Source organism: Hydra viridissima, unplaced genomic scaffold, assembly GCF_058129835.1.
Source record: "Hydra viridissima isolate aposymbiotic clone 2 unplaced genomic scaffold, HvirCarnegie_v1 scaffold_16, whole genome shotgun sequence".
NCBI classification, from domain to species: Eukaryota; Metazoa; Cnidaria; class Hydrozoa; order Anthoathecata; family Hydridae; genus Hydra; species Hydra viridissima.
The window spans coordinates 1,845,650-1,860,599 of NW_028324315.1; the positions used below are offsets into that span (position 1 = coordinate 1,845,650).

At 29.7% G+C, this 14,950-nt stretch overlaps 2 protein-coding genes across 3 annotated transcripts; both read left to right on the forward strand.

The window, feature by feature from the left end:
- Window positions 1-841: 841 nt before the first annotated feature.
- On the forward strand, window positions 842-6,938 carry LOC145180902 (E3 ubiquitin-protein ligase CBL-like). 2 transcript variants are annotated; one of them, XM_090074215.1, is made up of 6 exons: window positions 842-1,519; window positions 2,224-2,505; window positions 2,823-2,960; window positions 3,354-3,586; window positions 3,694-4,088; window positions 4,737-6,938. In XM_090074215.1, the coding sequence occupies exons 1-6, from the start codon at window positions 978-980 to the stop codon at window positions 6,393-6,395; spliced, it is 3,249 nt and encodes a 1,082-aa protein (XP_089930341.1). In that variant the 5' UTR covers window positions 842-977; the 3' UTR covers window positions 6,396-6,938. The 2 variants fall into 2 exon arrangements, with proteins under 2 accessions (XP_089930341.1, XP_089930343.1); XM_090074217.1 differs by having other exon boundaries at window positions 4,566-6,619.
- Window positions 6,939-13,679: 6,741 nt separating this feature from the next.
- On the forward strand, window positions 13,680-14,400 carry LOC145181687 (ubiquitin-conjugating enzyme E2 K-like). The gene has a single exon (XM_080056827.2). The coding sequence runs from the start codon at window positions 13,755-13,757 to the stop codon at window positions 14,361-14,363; it is 609 nt and encodes a 202-aa protein (XP_079912953.2). The 5' UTR covers window positions 13,680-13,754; the 3' UTR covers window positions 14,364-14,400.
- The last annotated feature ends 550 nt before the right edge of the window (window positions 14,401-14,950 follow it).

Below are 14,950 nucleotides of genomic sequence, written 5' to 3' on the forward strand. Positions count from 1 at the left end.
GTAAAAAAGAAATTTAAGTATTTTATAAAAAAATCTGTCATAAGAATAAATATGAACGGTCGTGTACATCAATCATATCAATTTATTGGCCTGTAGTTATTAGATCATACGGAAATATCAAAACAACACAGAAAGCGATTATTGCCTAAATGACTTAATATGGTTTACCTTACACGATGTGTGTGTGTGTGTCTATATATATATATATATATATATATATATATATATATATATATATATATATATATATATATATATATATATATATATATATATATATATATATATATGTATATATGTATATATATATGTATGTATAATTGCTTTTCTTTATTATTAATGCGTATTTTTTAATTTCAACATCGCTAGCTGTTAAAAGCTTTCTATCGAAAATAACATAAAATATTTACATTGTGTAATATAAACCATATTAAGCCAATTTAAGTAATAATCTATTTCTGTCATATTTTAATACTGTATTATTTGTAATTCCCATGTATAATAATATTTTAATGTTATAAAACATATGCGAGTTAATACGAATGCGAATGTGTTTTCAGTATCTAAAAATGTGTAACGTGTCTGTTAATGTGAACTCAATCAAAACATGTCTAATTTTGAAAAGGATTGAGGCATAAAACTCAAGAAGGACCTATTTATCACCAAAAAAACGTTTGTTAGACTTTTTTATTTTTTTGATAAATTTAACGATCTGTTTAACGCCAATACATTGTTTTCCAATCCTCCCACTCATTTAATCCACCTTAATACTTTCTTTATGAGCATCGAAAGCTTATTCAGCTCAAATAGCTTACAATTCTTGTCTAAATTAAATCGGTATTTTTCAGCTCCTGAGGCTCATAGAACACTTTTTTCTTCGGCTTGTTGTTTTCAATTAAAAGTAAATGCAATCGACGGTGGAGAAAGATTCAATAAAATAATGTCGGGTTTTTGAGGTCTAGCAATATTCATAAAAAATGGCGACTGGATATGGTGATGATGCGGAGAATTCCAGTCCACGATCATGGTTTTCAAAATTACAAGATACACTTTCTTTAGCTGTTGCATCAACGAGGCTTAATGTTGATAAAAAATCATTTGATAGGGCATGGAAGCAAATCGAAAAAGTTGGAAAGTTGTGTCAAAGTCCTAAATTGAACTTAAAAAACAGTCCACCATTCATGTTAGATATTTTGCCTGACACTTATCAACACTTAAAATCAATATATCAGAATTATGAAGATAAAATAAATATTTTAAATGAAAACGAATACTTTAAGATATATCTTGAGAATCTTGACTGTAAATGCAAGTTAGTTGTAAAACTATTTAAAGAAAGTCGAGATAGGATATTTGACGAACGTGATAATTCTCGTAGAAAACTTACAAAACTCAGTCTTATTTTTAGCCATATGCTAGCAGATTTGAAATCATTGTTTCCAAATGGTATTTATATTGGTAGCAAGTTCAAAATAACTAAAACTGATGCAGCAGAGTTCTGGAGCAAAGCATTTGGAAGGTGAGCACCACAAACCAGTTTATAAATTACATGGTCTTTGGTTGTGGTTATTAATGGTAGAATCATGATTTATGTTCAAATTTCTGTATAAATATATTATGTATAAAAGTGAAGGCAGCTTGGTATGCATTAGTTTTACATTGAGTCCACTGTTATTGTTTTTTAACTTTTTCTACAACACTCTAAAGGCCAATGTTAGTTAGGCAAAATTTTTACATTTATAAGATCAAATTATCTCCTGTAAATGTCAATATTTTTTGCTTCAATAATTTTTTTCCTGTTGTTGGTTTGTATAATGGACTCAGTTAGTTCTTATATTCTGGGTTGAAGTGTCTTCATCTGAATAGTCTAGTAACAAGTTCAACTTATATATACGAGGCAGATTTGTACAAAGGTTATTTATTGTTATAATTCAATAAGTATTATTTGAATTTAACAAAAGTTTAGTTAATGCTTTGAGAGCTTAATGTTGTATCCTCTTAAGACATGAGTTGAGTAACTAGGCTATTTTTTTACCATGTTAAAATCAATAATTAACAAATTGCTAGTAATATAATCCTAAAATTTTTATTCGTTAGTTTTTTCTCCTTCTCAAATACTGCTCTATTTTTAGTTATTATTTGTCATTTTAATCTTGCATAAGACATACTTAGATTAAGTAAAGAAATAGTTTTCATAATTATTGAATCCTTTTTGGATTTTAGTAAAACAATTGTATCATGGAAAACATTTCGGGAGCACCTGCAGACAATACATCCAATATCTTCAAGTATAGAAGCAATTGCCCTAAAAACTACAATTGATTTTGTTGTAAATGAGCATGTTTCAATATTTGAGTTTGATGTATTTACAAGACTCTTTGCACCTTGGTCCAGTATTATTCAAAATTGGAATTTATTGGCAGTCACTCACCCTGGGTATTTAGCTTTTTTAACATATGATGAAGTAAAGGAGACTCTTACAAAGTACATCCATAAACCAGGAAGGTCAGTTGCTGCCATCTTATTAAATTTTATTTTAATTCTTAAAATGTTTTTTTACTATAATTTTGTTATAATAAACATAATATATAAATATTCTTAATATGATAGATATGTATTTAATATCATTTGCTTCTTTAATTTAAAGAATACAAAAAACTTATATTTATTGCTTTTGTGTATAGATTAGATTAATTTGTATAAATTTATAAATATATTTATATAATTTATATATAGGTGCATAAGATTTTTTAACATAAACAATGGTACTCATTTTTTTGGTGCTTTACTATTTGCTAGATTTTTTTAAAATGCATTTCTAGTTACATTTTTCGCTTGTCATGTACACGTTTGGGACAATGGGCAATTGGTTATGTAACTACTGAAGGGACAATTCTGCAAACTATTCCACAGCATAAAACATTGATGCAAGCTTTAGTTGATGGTGCACGTGATGGATTGTATGTGATTTTTTAAAAATATCTAAAACTTTTTTTGTTTGAAAAAAATAATTTTATGTAAATTAAAACTAATGTACCATAAAATATAAACTTCATTTTATAAAACACATATTTATAATTCAAACATGTAAAATAAGGAAACTATTTTTACAGAATTTATGATACTATAGGAGAATTATTATGTTTATGATTTTAGCTGTTGTAGATTTTCAAAGATAATAAGCATTTAATCAGAATCAGATAAAGATCTCATTAGATGTTTTTATTTAATCTATTAGGCATCAAAGTTTGTCTTAATTTACTGGCACCACCCTGTATTATTAAAGTTAAATTAATTTAGTAGTATTTTGATTTATTGATAATTTATTAATAATTATTAATTTATTTCTTTAGTTATTTGTTTCCTAATGGAAGTGATTTCAATCCTGATCTTCATCCTTTTTTGGTGGAAACAGCTGAACAGCATATTCAAGTGACAGAAGAGCAATATGAAATTTATGTTGAGATGGGTTCCACTTTTCAACTTTGCAAGATTTGTGCTGAAAATGATAAAGACACAAAAATTGAACCATGTGGCCATTTGGTTTGTCATTTGTGTCTCCAACATTGGCAAGAGGGGGGACAAGGTATTTTCAATTACTTTGACATAGTGATATTTTAGATTTAGAATAGTTTTCATAAGAATATTGAGAAAATTATTAACTAATCTGCAAGTCTAAGTTTCTTTTCTCAGGTTGTCCTTTTTGTCGATCTGACATCAAAGGAATAGAAAGTGTTGTCATTGATCCATTTGCTCCTCGATTAAAGCAACCTCCTACAAAGTTAGAACAGCATCAACTTTCTACAAAGTTAGAACATCATCAACTTTCTACAAAGTTAGAACATCATCAACTTTCTACAAAGTTAGAACAGCATCAACCTTCTACAAAATTAGAACAGCATCAACCTTCTACAAAGTTAGAGCAGCATCAACTTCCTACAAAGTTAGAACAGCATCAACCCCAACAAAAACTTGCAAATGAGACAAATCATAAACAATTACATGAGGCAAATCATAAACAGATAAATGAAATGAACCAAGTTGACAAAAAGACCAATGAAAATTCTGAAGCTAGGCATAATGAAATGGTAATAGCTTTATGTGCAAGTAAAGTTTTCTAAAAAATTAAATTGTAGATTTTGTGTTTAGTTTCTTTAAACTTCGATTACAACATATTTTTTGCCTTAACTTTCATATTGGTACAGATCTCACTAAATTTAATTGAACTACAAAAGTTTGAAAAAAAGTCCAGCAGTATAAAAGAACTTTTTTCTAAAAACTTGCATAAAACTTGGCTTTTTACAATTTTTTTTAAAGTTGGTTATAACTTTTTATAGATTAAAAAAAAAACAACTGATTTTAAATTTTATTATAAAAATCAATTCATTAAGTTAATAAATGTTCTGAATGGTTTTGCTGAAAAAATTAGAATCAGTTTCATTCACGTAATTTTTTAAAATCTAGAGTTTTCCATTTTAAGTATTGATCATCGAAATCACAAGAGTTTGTTGTAGAAAAACGTGGCAAAGGTGTTTAGGTTAACAAGCTCTTCTTTCTTCTATTAGGATCATCGACCCCCGCCTCTACCTCCTCGTCTTACCCAGCCGAAGCTGCTGCATAATTTGAACACCCCATGAAATACTAACATCTTGCATAACTTGTTTTACCTCGAGCGCCTTTGTCATGTATAGACTTCTTGTTTGTTCCTGCTATTTAATTGTTTGTTTAATAAACAGGATGCAGCGATGCATTGGAAGGTTACCTCTGCACCTTCTGCACCATTGTGGTCACACAGTAAAAACTCCCATGATGATGTTTTGCTTCAACATCCTAGTGGAGTTGGAGTTCAGTCTACTGATACAGTATTGTTTGTGGGATCTACAAAAGCTTCTTCACTTCAAAGATCTACCAGTAACCCTCCTGTTATATTAAGTCCACCTCCAGTCCCAGATAGAGCTCCTACTTTTGATAAGATATGGTTTAAGCCAGCAACACCTAGAGGAAGTCCTAGATGTTCTCCTCATCATTCACCAAGCATATCCCCTAGCCATACTCCTCAGAGTTCTCCAAAGTCTAAGCAAAAAAATATGTCTGATATGTCTGTTAAGCCTCAGAAGCCTAAACCCTATAATGGAAATTCATCTTTACTAAGATCTGAACATTTACTAGATAAAGAAATCCCACCAGTTCCAATTCGAAAGCGAGAACTTCTTTCTCAACCAGATCATCTATTTTTGTCTAAATCAAATAATCGGCATTCTTTAACAGAAAATGATGATTTCCAGCTGAATGAATCTATCTTAAAGCAAACATCTTCTCTTAGGCGAGTAAAATCAAATGATGCTCTTGATCGCTCAGTTGATTTTGATGATAAAAGTTCATCCTTATTGGGAGTTAGAACGAATGATACACAATTTAATGCTAAACATTACAATCCTATTTTTAATCCGGATCCTTATCTTTTCCCAAAATCAAATCATGTAGGACAAAATGCTGCTCAATGTTTTAATAATTTGTGCTCTGATTCTCAGCTAAAATTTGATCCACCAATCAAACAACTGACAGTGTGTATTGACAATGGTAGTACAGCACCTAATATTCCCTTACCTTCACCACCAGATTATGAAAGTAATACATGTAGCAGTTTTGATGTAGGCAAATTTCCATCTTTACCGCCAAAATTGAGTAAACAAACATTTCACGGAAGTTTAAATGACGAGTTAGTTTCAGTAAGAAAAATCTCTGATACAACTTCTTTAGAAGACAATCAACTCTCAGCAGAAAAAACACACTATGCTCCTTTAACACTTTATGGATGTTCCAGTGAAGATTTTTCACAAGTGCTCCATGAATCTATGAAACTTAATGAAGGTAATACTTTTTATACCGATGTTATAGTTAAATCCACTGAGACTTTGGTTGATACAACTGAAGAGGTTTTGCCAGATAGCAAAGAATTTTCTAGTCATGATATAAAAGCACCGCACAATAATCCAATTCAAACTGTTTCAACAGGAAATTCTACTGTTCATGAACTGATTCCTGGTCATTCCCAAACATCAAGAGCTTTAGTATCTGATGATGATTTAACTTTAGATGTTTCCTCCTCAACTCAGTTTGACGATGAGGGACAACCACCACCTGTTCCTCCCCATCGCAGAGGGAATAACGTATTAGATGAACCCTCTTCATCTCTTGAGAATGGAAGTTTTAACACCGATCCCGACTGCAACAACCTAAAATTTGGGATAAAAAATGAAGACCGTGATTTCCAATCATTAATTTCCCAAGGTTATTCGGCTGAAGCAATAAAAAAAGCTCTTATGGTATCTGGCAATAATTATAATATTGCGAGGAATATCTTGAAAGAGTTTGCTCCTGTTAAAAAGCATTGAGATAAAATTATTCAGGTTTAAGCAACTTTTTAGACTTTGTTGTGCACATTTTCGATCGGTTAACCAAGTTGGTTAATCAAGACACCGATAAGGAAAAAAATTTTGTCGAATGCGAAAAACGGTGATTTTTTTTCGTACAGAGCAGAACCCGTTAATTTTTTTTTTTTATATATATAGCTGTTCAGATTGATGTTTCCGAAAAATCCTCACTTTTCAAATAAAAATGTAAATAAATAATTTAAGTTCCTTATTTTAAAAATTCTTCTTTTTCTAATTTTTTTTTTTGCTTCTGTGCTTCTATTTTGTCACAACTATGCAGTTTTTTTTATTGTATTTTTACCTCATTTTTTTCAATTCTAAAGTCGCTTAAAGCAAGACAGCTTAATAATTTCTCCAAATTTTAATAAATTTTCTAGATGATAAAGGTGCTAATTTTGTACAGTAATATATGCATAATTACATCATAAATACATATATTATGTATCTATTGTATGTGAGTGTAGTGTTTCGTTTTTGTCACATAAATTGTGTTAGCGGTGTTTGGATAATTTTTCTACTTCTGGGAATTGAAAAGCTTTTCTTTAAAGGGAGCGTCATAATTGTGACGTAGTCCTTTTGAAAAAACGCTCTTAGATTTGGCTATGGGCGTAAGAGATGGACGTGCAACGTTATTGTTTTTTTTTCCTTTTTTGGGAACCATGTAAGTTGCGCATCGTCACAAATCTATTGTTTTAAACAATAGAAATTTAATTCTCTTAAAGTCTGACGGATTCGTCAAAAATTTTGGTCTCATCTAATCAGTCACATCAACCTCCTTTTATTAGATGAAAGTAATGGAACAAAATTTTAAGCTTAATTTTTGAGCATCATTAATTGATCTCATCTCTGTAAAACCTGCTAATTTTCCAGTTAATTTTCAAAAGAATAAACCACTTAATTTTTATTTTATCAAATAAAAAAAGCCAAGACTTTTCACAGTTTTAAATTGTAGTATGTGCAAGAAAACTAGCAATAGTTAAGTCTTACCAAAGTATTGGGATGGTGGAACTTTCAAAATCTATCTAAACATACTAGATATAGGTCTGTCATCATTGAAAAGAAATAAGGGCTCTGAATTTAAAAACTTTATAAACCCAACAGCTGATGCTCAAGAATTTTATGAGAATTTTGTAATTTCTTAAAGTTTTTTAAATTACCCAATGTCCTTGTTGGTATCCAAAGTAATAGGGAAAATATGTAGCATTCCAAACCACAACCAGCTTAAACACCATATCATTTTTCACAGTTATAAAGAACTTGGTAAAAACTGCAAGAATAGCTATTTAATATTAACATAATATGATTTACCAGCTATATATAAACTTAATTTTATTTGATAAATCCTAATGGGTTTTTTATGAAAATGAAATATATAAAATATGAAAAAAGAAAACATGAAATATCTGTGGATATTTTGGAAGATAATTGCAAATTTGAAAACTTTTTAAAAAGTTTTTTTTTTCTAATGAATTATAAAAAAGCTCATTAGAAGACAAACCTACTAAAAAAATAATGCATAGTGGAATATATATTTAACTTCTAGAGTACTTGAGGCAAAAAAATACACAATTAAGACTGAAAGACGAAAGTATTTAATGATCTGGGCAAAAAAAATTCTATTTTCGCTTTTTTATATTTTGTTAACTTTTTCGAGTCACTTTAAAATTATCCTTACAATTTTTATTTAATGATTGACAGACTTTGTTTACACGAAAAAAGTTCTTAAATTTACAAATGTTCATCTTGAAAAAATGATAAAACCTGTTCGTACCGAGAACTAGTTTCCTTTACCTTGGTGAAGTTTGTTTAGTAACTTGTTTATACGTGAAAGTAGTTACTTTAGCTTAAACAGTCTTATTAAACAAATGTTATAAAAGTAATACCATGTGAAAAGAGTTTCGGTTTTAAATCTGTTGGCAGCCATTTTTAATTGGTTTTCTGCTGACGGCGGAAAATTTTAAATTAGTCAGAAACACTCACGGTTCGCTAAGCTCTGCGGCCTCTTTGATGTTAAACAATAAGTTGTACGTCCATCTTTTATATGTCCATGATTAGGTTTAGGTTTTTGGTGGTAATTGGTTAAGATGTACACAGCGCAAGACGTCGCTGCGGATGTACTATTTTTTGTTAAATGTACCTAGTTAAATTCACCTGGTTAAATTACACGAATATTTAAAAGTTTTATCGTGTCTTTCCGTTGCGCAGAATTAGTTTAAGAATTTTTTCCACTCAGATAAGAAAGCATTAAAATTACATTCAGTCTATAACTTTTCTGAATTGATCATTTCAAATACTTTATGGAAATTTTTATCAAAACTACTGTTTAGAGAACTGATCGAAAAGTTTCTTAAAGTAGCTGATTTCGAAAGTTAACGATTAAAACTACAGTTGTTCAGTTTTCACCTTGTCATGTAAACGATATCGATTATGAGCTTTATCCGTGAAACAGAACGCATGTGATATTTATTTTCGTAAATAACAAACATCGTCAGCGATAATTGTTATAAAGCATATTTTGTACACTTACCCATAATTATTCGAATGACATCATTGTTCGAATGACACAACCTTTTAGCATTTTCAATGTCTCATAAGTGAGGAGAAAAATTAAATAAGGAAATCACTTGAAGTAAAGGGGTAATCACAGAAATAGCACACCTAACGTTTTCTTCATTAGAGTTAACAAATTTACATTCTTTGTTAGGGAAATAAAAAATATAAAAAATATTGAATTATTTATTTCTATTAATTAGCTATAAATCATAAGAAAAAAATCATTTTTAACTGAAGTATAACGATAAATATTGAAAAAGTTTACAAAATACAACGAAAAGTTGTGATCATAAAAACAGCTTATCAAATAAAAAAAATATGCTGTTTAAAAGTCGACATCAAAAAAGTTAAAGCTAACATTAGCATTTTGTTGAGTCTTTATTCTTTATAACTGCAACACATCTTGATGGCTTATCGTTCGACAGTAGAGTCCAGACCTTTTCATTTTCCCCCGAAACTCATTAAAGTTATTGGTTTGTTTCGGTTTATTTATTTTTTGTTTGTTGCTTTAGGTTTACTTCTCTCTCAAGCCAACTCAAATATTGTGCCATAGGTTCTCAAGGGGATTCATACGTTCTCAAGGGGATTCATACGTTCTCAATTGGATTCAGATTTGGAATTTAGGTTGCCTATTCTAGAATAATAATTTTATTTTTCTCAAGTCAAGATTTTAAAGATTTTATAGTATTGTGAGGGCGGTGTTTTTAAAAATGGAGTGTTTTATTTGTTAGTCGTTTGTATTATGTAGTTGTAGTAATGCATAGGATTTAGGGAAGTATGGGTTCTAAGGTTATGTGTAGGTTAGGATCAAGGTTGATGGTGTGGGTTATTGTTTGGTTAGGAATGGATAAGGTTTAATCGTTAAAAGATTAATATTGTGTTTACCGCCCTAAGTATATTTTATTATAAAATATAACTTAATAAGCGTTTTTTTTAGCATCTAATGGTTAGCACTTATAAAATACAAATAATACTCTCTTACTCTACTTGTAGTGTTCTTTATTTTTCATCAAGTTCTCCTCTATTTATTTTTATTTTTTTATACGAACATCTCTTCTTTATTTAAAGCGGCCAAAAACTTCTGGTTATTTTTATTTAATTTATATTTCCTCTGACTTCTTTTTAATTCCTTACTTCTTTTTCTCTTTTATTTACTCATAAAATTATCCAAATATTTTTCACAAAAAATTCTGTCTCTTCAAAATTCTTCTTAAAAAACTTTCTTAAAACTCTCTTTTACTTCTCTTTAGAACTCTGTCTCCTTTTATCCATCTCCAACCTGTAAATCTCTTTTTTTTTTGAGCTTTTATAGTTTTTGTTTGTTTTCCGTTGCGATATCTATTCATTATTTACTTATATGGCCGATTGAGAATTCTTCGTGTTTACGTCTTTTCCTATTTTTTTATTTTTTTGTTTTTTTTAACTTTTCTACTTTTTGCTTTGTCATTTATTTACATGAAGGGTTGACGAGTCATCTTGTGTACGTCATTTCTGATTGTCTTTTTTAACTTAACCCACCTCAGAGTATGTTTGGGGTCGTCGTCGTACATCAAAATCCAATTGAAAGGTATCACCAGTATACAACTCCATTACGTTTTGTTATATATCTTTGTATTTGTATTAATCCAAATTTCCTTCATTTTTGAGAAGCGGACCGATACCATGCCAGGATATAGCTCCCCGAACCTTAATATTACCTTACCGTGCTTCACCGTCTCTAGAGTATACAATAGGTTGTTTTCTTGCTTCATAGGACGCCTAACATATACCTTCCCATTAGACTGGAAGCAATTAAAGTAGATCAATCCATAAAACTTTTTTACATAAGAAAACATTTTTATTTAGGACCATTTTTATAAGCTTTCATCATTTTAGCTAAATGTGTTTTGAAAGAAGGGGTCTCTTCTTTGCTATACAGCTTCAAAGGCCGGCTTCTTGTAAATAACAACGATTGGTTTGGGCACAACCACGTGATAAAGTTTTTCAGTTTCGGTTTTATTTCTTTAGAAGTTTATAAAGGATCTTTTTTAGACATCCTAAAAATTTGGCGATTCCTATTGATTGAAGTTTTTCTTGGAAGTGGCTTTCGAACTTTATCATCAGCGGTATTGTATTTTTTAACATGTTTACGACAGTTTTGAACCAATTTACTAAAGCAACCATAGTTGACACAAAAAACAACATATTCAAAGTTTCCTTTTTGCTGCAGAGCAAAAAGGAAACTTTGATTTTCGTTTGTTTCGCCCCTCAGTTACAACAAGAAAATTAAATGTACATTACAAAAAAACATTTCTAATGTACATTTAATCTTTTCCTAGTTCTCACTTAAACATTTTATTGAATAACCTAAATTTTTAACAATAAATGGGATTCTCCACACGCATGTGTTATTTCATATAACACCCACACAATGAAATTTGACAATAAAAGTTTTTATTATCACATATTCGTATTCACGCCCAAACAATAATTCAATAATACTATAATTAAATACGTTGAAACACGATATAAAATGCAATTAAAAGGAAATCTTATGGGGTGTGGCATTTCTATGATCATCACTGTATAACATAAATTATTATTATTAGTTAAAATTAAATTTAAAAAATGACTTAGTTAAACTTGTAACTTGCTCTCATCTATGTAGCCACCTTAAACGGCAAAAACCGTTTTACATACTCGTGAAATTTTACAAAACAAACTTTCGTATTTTTGAAAATCTGCCACATATCACTCACTCTCTCTGTCTCTATCTCTGTCTCTCTCACTCTCTCTGTCTCTTTCTGTCTTTCTATCTCTCTGTCCCTCTGTCTCTGTCTCTGTCTCTCTCCCTCTTTCTCTTGGGCATTAATTTTTGACCTATCAAATTCATCCCATAAAAGTTGAATATGAGGAAAGACCGGGTGATTGGGGAGGATAAATCATTCTTTCAATTACTTTATCATTTTATAACTCCTCAAACGTTTTGAGGAATGCTTTGGATCTTCTCAAAAAATGAATGGCTTTCCAATGATCCGACTTCCTGAAGAAATGGCATCATTTTTAAAAATGCTCAAATACACTTCATTCGTCATTGTTCCGTCTATTTTAACAATATCACCAGTGCTATCACCAACAAAAAGCCCCACACCATGATAATACCTCCACCGTGTATTACAGTTGACACCACACGCCGTTTCTTCATCCGTTAACCTATAAGTAGAAGTTTGAATTTTTTTTTGCAACTATTCTCGTTGAATATGTTTCTTGTCACAACGTAAAAATTTCCAATCATGTTTCTTCTGATAGTTTGGATCTCTTGCCATATTTTGTTCAAAAATATAAACGTTAATGAAAATAACCAAATTACAAATATCATCAATCTTCCTCTCAGGTAAAACTATACAGTTACTTAACCTTTTGAAATATAATACAAAAAAATAGTTAAATGGATATGTTTTTTATCGTCTATAACCTTAACATAAACATTGCTCTTGAAAATCCTAAGATTTATCAAGGTTTACTTGAAGACTGTATTTAGACAATTAAATCCTAAACACAGTCTTGAGATGAAAATTATGAAAACATACATTCTTAATTTAATTTTTATTTTACATTGTTAAGTTGGTTTTATTTTCGTACTTTACAAAAAAAATCAAAAGTGCTTCTAAAATTGTTAAGCAATTTCTTTAAGAAAATTCGTAACGTTACGAAGATGTGTGTTTCATATGATTAAACGTAGATAATATCTTTTAATCTATACAGAGCCTTAAGTTCAGTGACGTTTTATTTTAAAAAAGGCGCAAGTAACATTAATAAAAACCCTTAACAAAATCCCAACAACGCAAAAATAAAAAAAAACAAAAATATTTAATTTTTAACTAAAAACATACAGAAAACGTTTCCAGAACAAATATTCCTAAAGGATATCTGACACACGCTATAGAATCTTTTTACTCTAAGTTTCAATTATTTCTGCAACATATATTTTGTTTTATTAAACAGTTTCATTATGATATTTTTCAATATCAATTTCTTTTAACATAACAATATCTACGACACATTCAAGCAAGCTGTTTTAATCTAGCACCAATCTCGCATTTGTATATTTTGGATTTGATCCGTTTATTTTTTCGCGCGTTTTCCGCGGTCTGGATCAGGTTTTGGATCTGGATTCCAGACTCTAATATATTTAAAGCTTTCGAATATAACTTTTCGCTAACCGTGCATTTGCACGGTTGCTTAATTGTGACTTAAAACTTTACTTAACTATATTCTTAAAAATAATCTTTGAGGCTGCGCCGAAAAAAAATATTACAGACATACGGTTGACAGATCTGAGATGGTAATAAAGTCTTTATGTGGAACCAGGTGTTTTATGTTGTATGAAACAAATCTGTTAATTATTAGGTTAATTTCTCCAAGTAAATCATGAATCCTAATTCTCTTACTATCTATCATCTATTTATTGGTTGGGGCGGTGGGCTGAGTAATATCACTGCTTTTATTTTTAGAATGTTTAGTTTGATTTGCTTTATTTTATGCCCTACATTATGTAGATTTAGCTTAAGATATCTACTAACCATATATAACATATGACTAACTATGACATGTGCCCTTCCAGCACTAACCCCCAGATATTTAATGCTATATTAAATTTTTTACCATCTTACAAAGTAGATGTATCTGTATGTTATGCAATATATGTATATAATAACTTTTTTTCTAGGTAGAAATATATGTATTTTAATCATAATTTTTATATATACATTTACATATATATTTAAAATGTCAAATATTGCGATTGCAAGAATTCAACGAGAGTTTAAAGAGGTTATACGCAGTGAAGAAGTTTCAAAAAATAACATCAAAGTAGAGTTAGTAGAAGGTACAAACTTTACCAGACTGAAAGGTGAAATTGTTGGTCCTCCTGACACACCATATGAAAATGGAAGGTTTAAGCTGGACATAAACATTCCAGAAACTTATCCATTTAATCCTCCAAAGATCAAATTCTTAACAAAAATCTGGCATCCTAATATTAGTTCAGTTACTGGTGCTATTTGTTTAGATGTTTTAAAAGATCAATGGGCTGCTGCCATGACATTAAGAACAGTTTTGCTATCAATTCAGTCATTGCTTGCTTCCCCTGAGCCTGATGATCCCCAAGATGCAGTTGTTGCTCAACAATATAAAGAGCAACCAGAAGTATTTTTAAAGACTGCAAAGCATTGGACAATTACATATGCAAATGGGAGTAATGAATTAGATACCGATTGTCAGTTGAAACTTCAGCAGTTAATGGATATGGGTTTTGATGCAGAAAGTAGCAGAATAGCTTTATCGACACATGGGTGGTCAGTAGAAAAGGCAGTTGAAGCATTGTTTAATAAATAATTTACACATGATACAAATGTTTATCAGAAGAGGTTTTTATAATAATTCATTGTCTTTTTTATTTATTTTTACTAGTTCTTTTTACTAGGCATATTTGAGGATAGTTTTAGATGTGCTCTTGAGCATTGTCATATAAATTTTGCTTTATTTTTTAATAAATGAAGATGGCATACAAAATGAAATATATTTGGATTGTCATTAAATTTCTATTTTATTTCCATTTAAAGATATATATAAATGTATTCACAGCTTAACTTTAAATATGTATCTAATTATTAGTATGTACCAAGCTGTGTATGCACTAGTATGTTTTTTAAATATAATCATAAGTGATTACATTTTAAAAATCTCTTAAATATGCAATTAATATAAAATCACTAATTCAGAAATAAGTTTATACCATTTTTTTTCAAGATAATGTCATTAGTAACTTATGGCATAGAAAATGACCAGATAGTTTGAAATATTAATTTTGACCCCAATACTTTATAACTTTGTATATATTAGTATTACGATGATTACATCCAGAAAAATGATTATGAGTTCAAGTTTTTAAGTTAATCAGAGAATTTCTAGCATACAAGCAT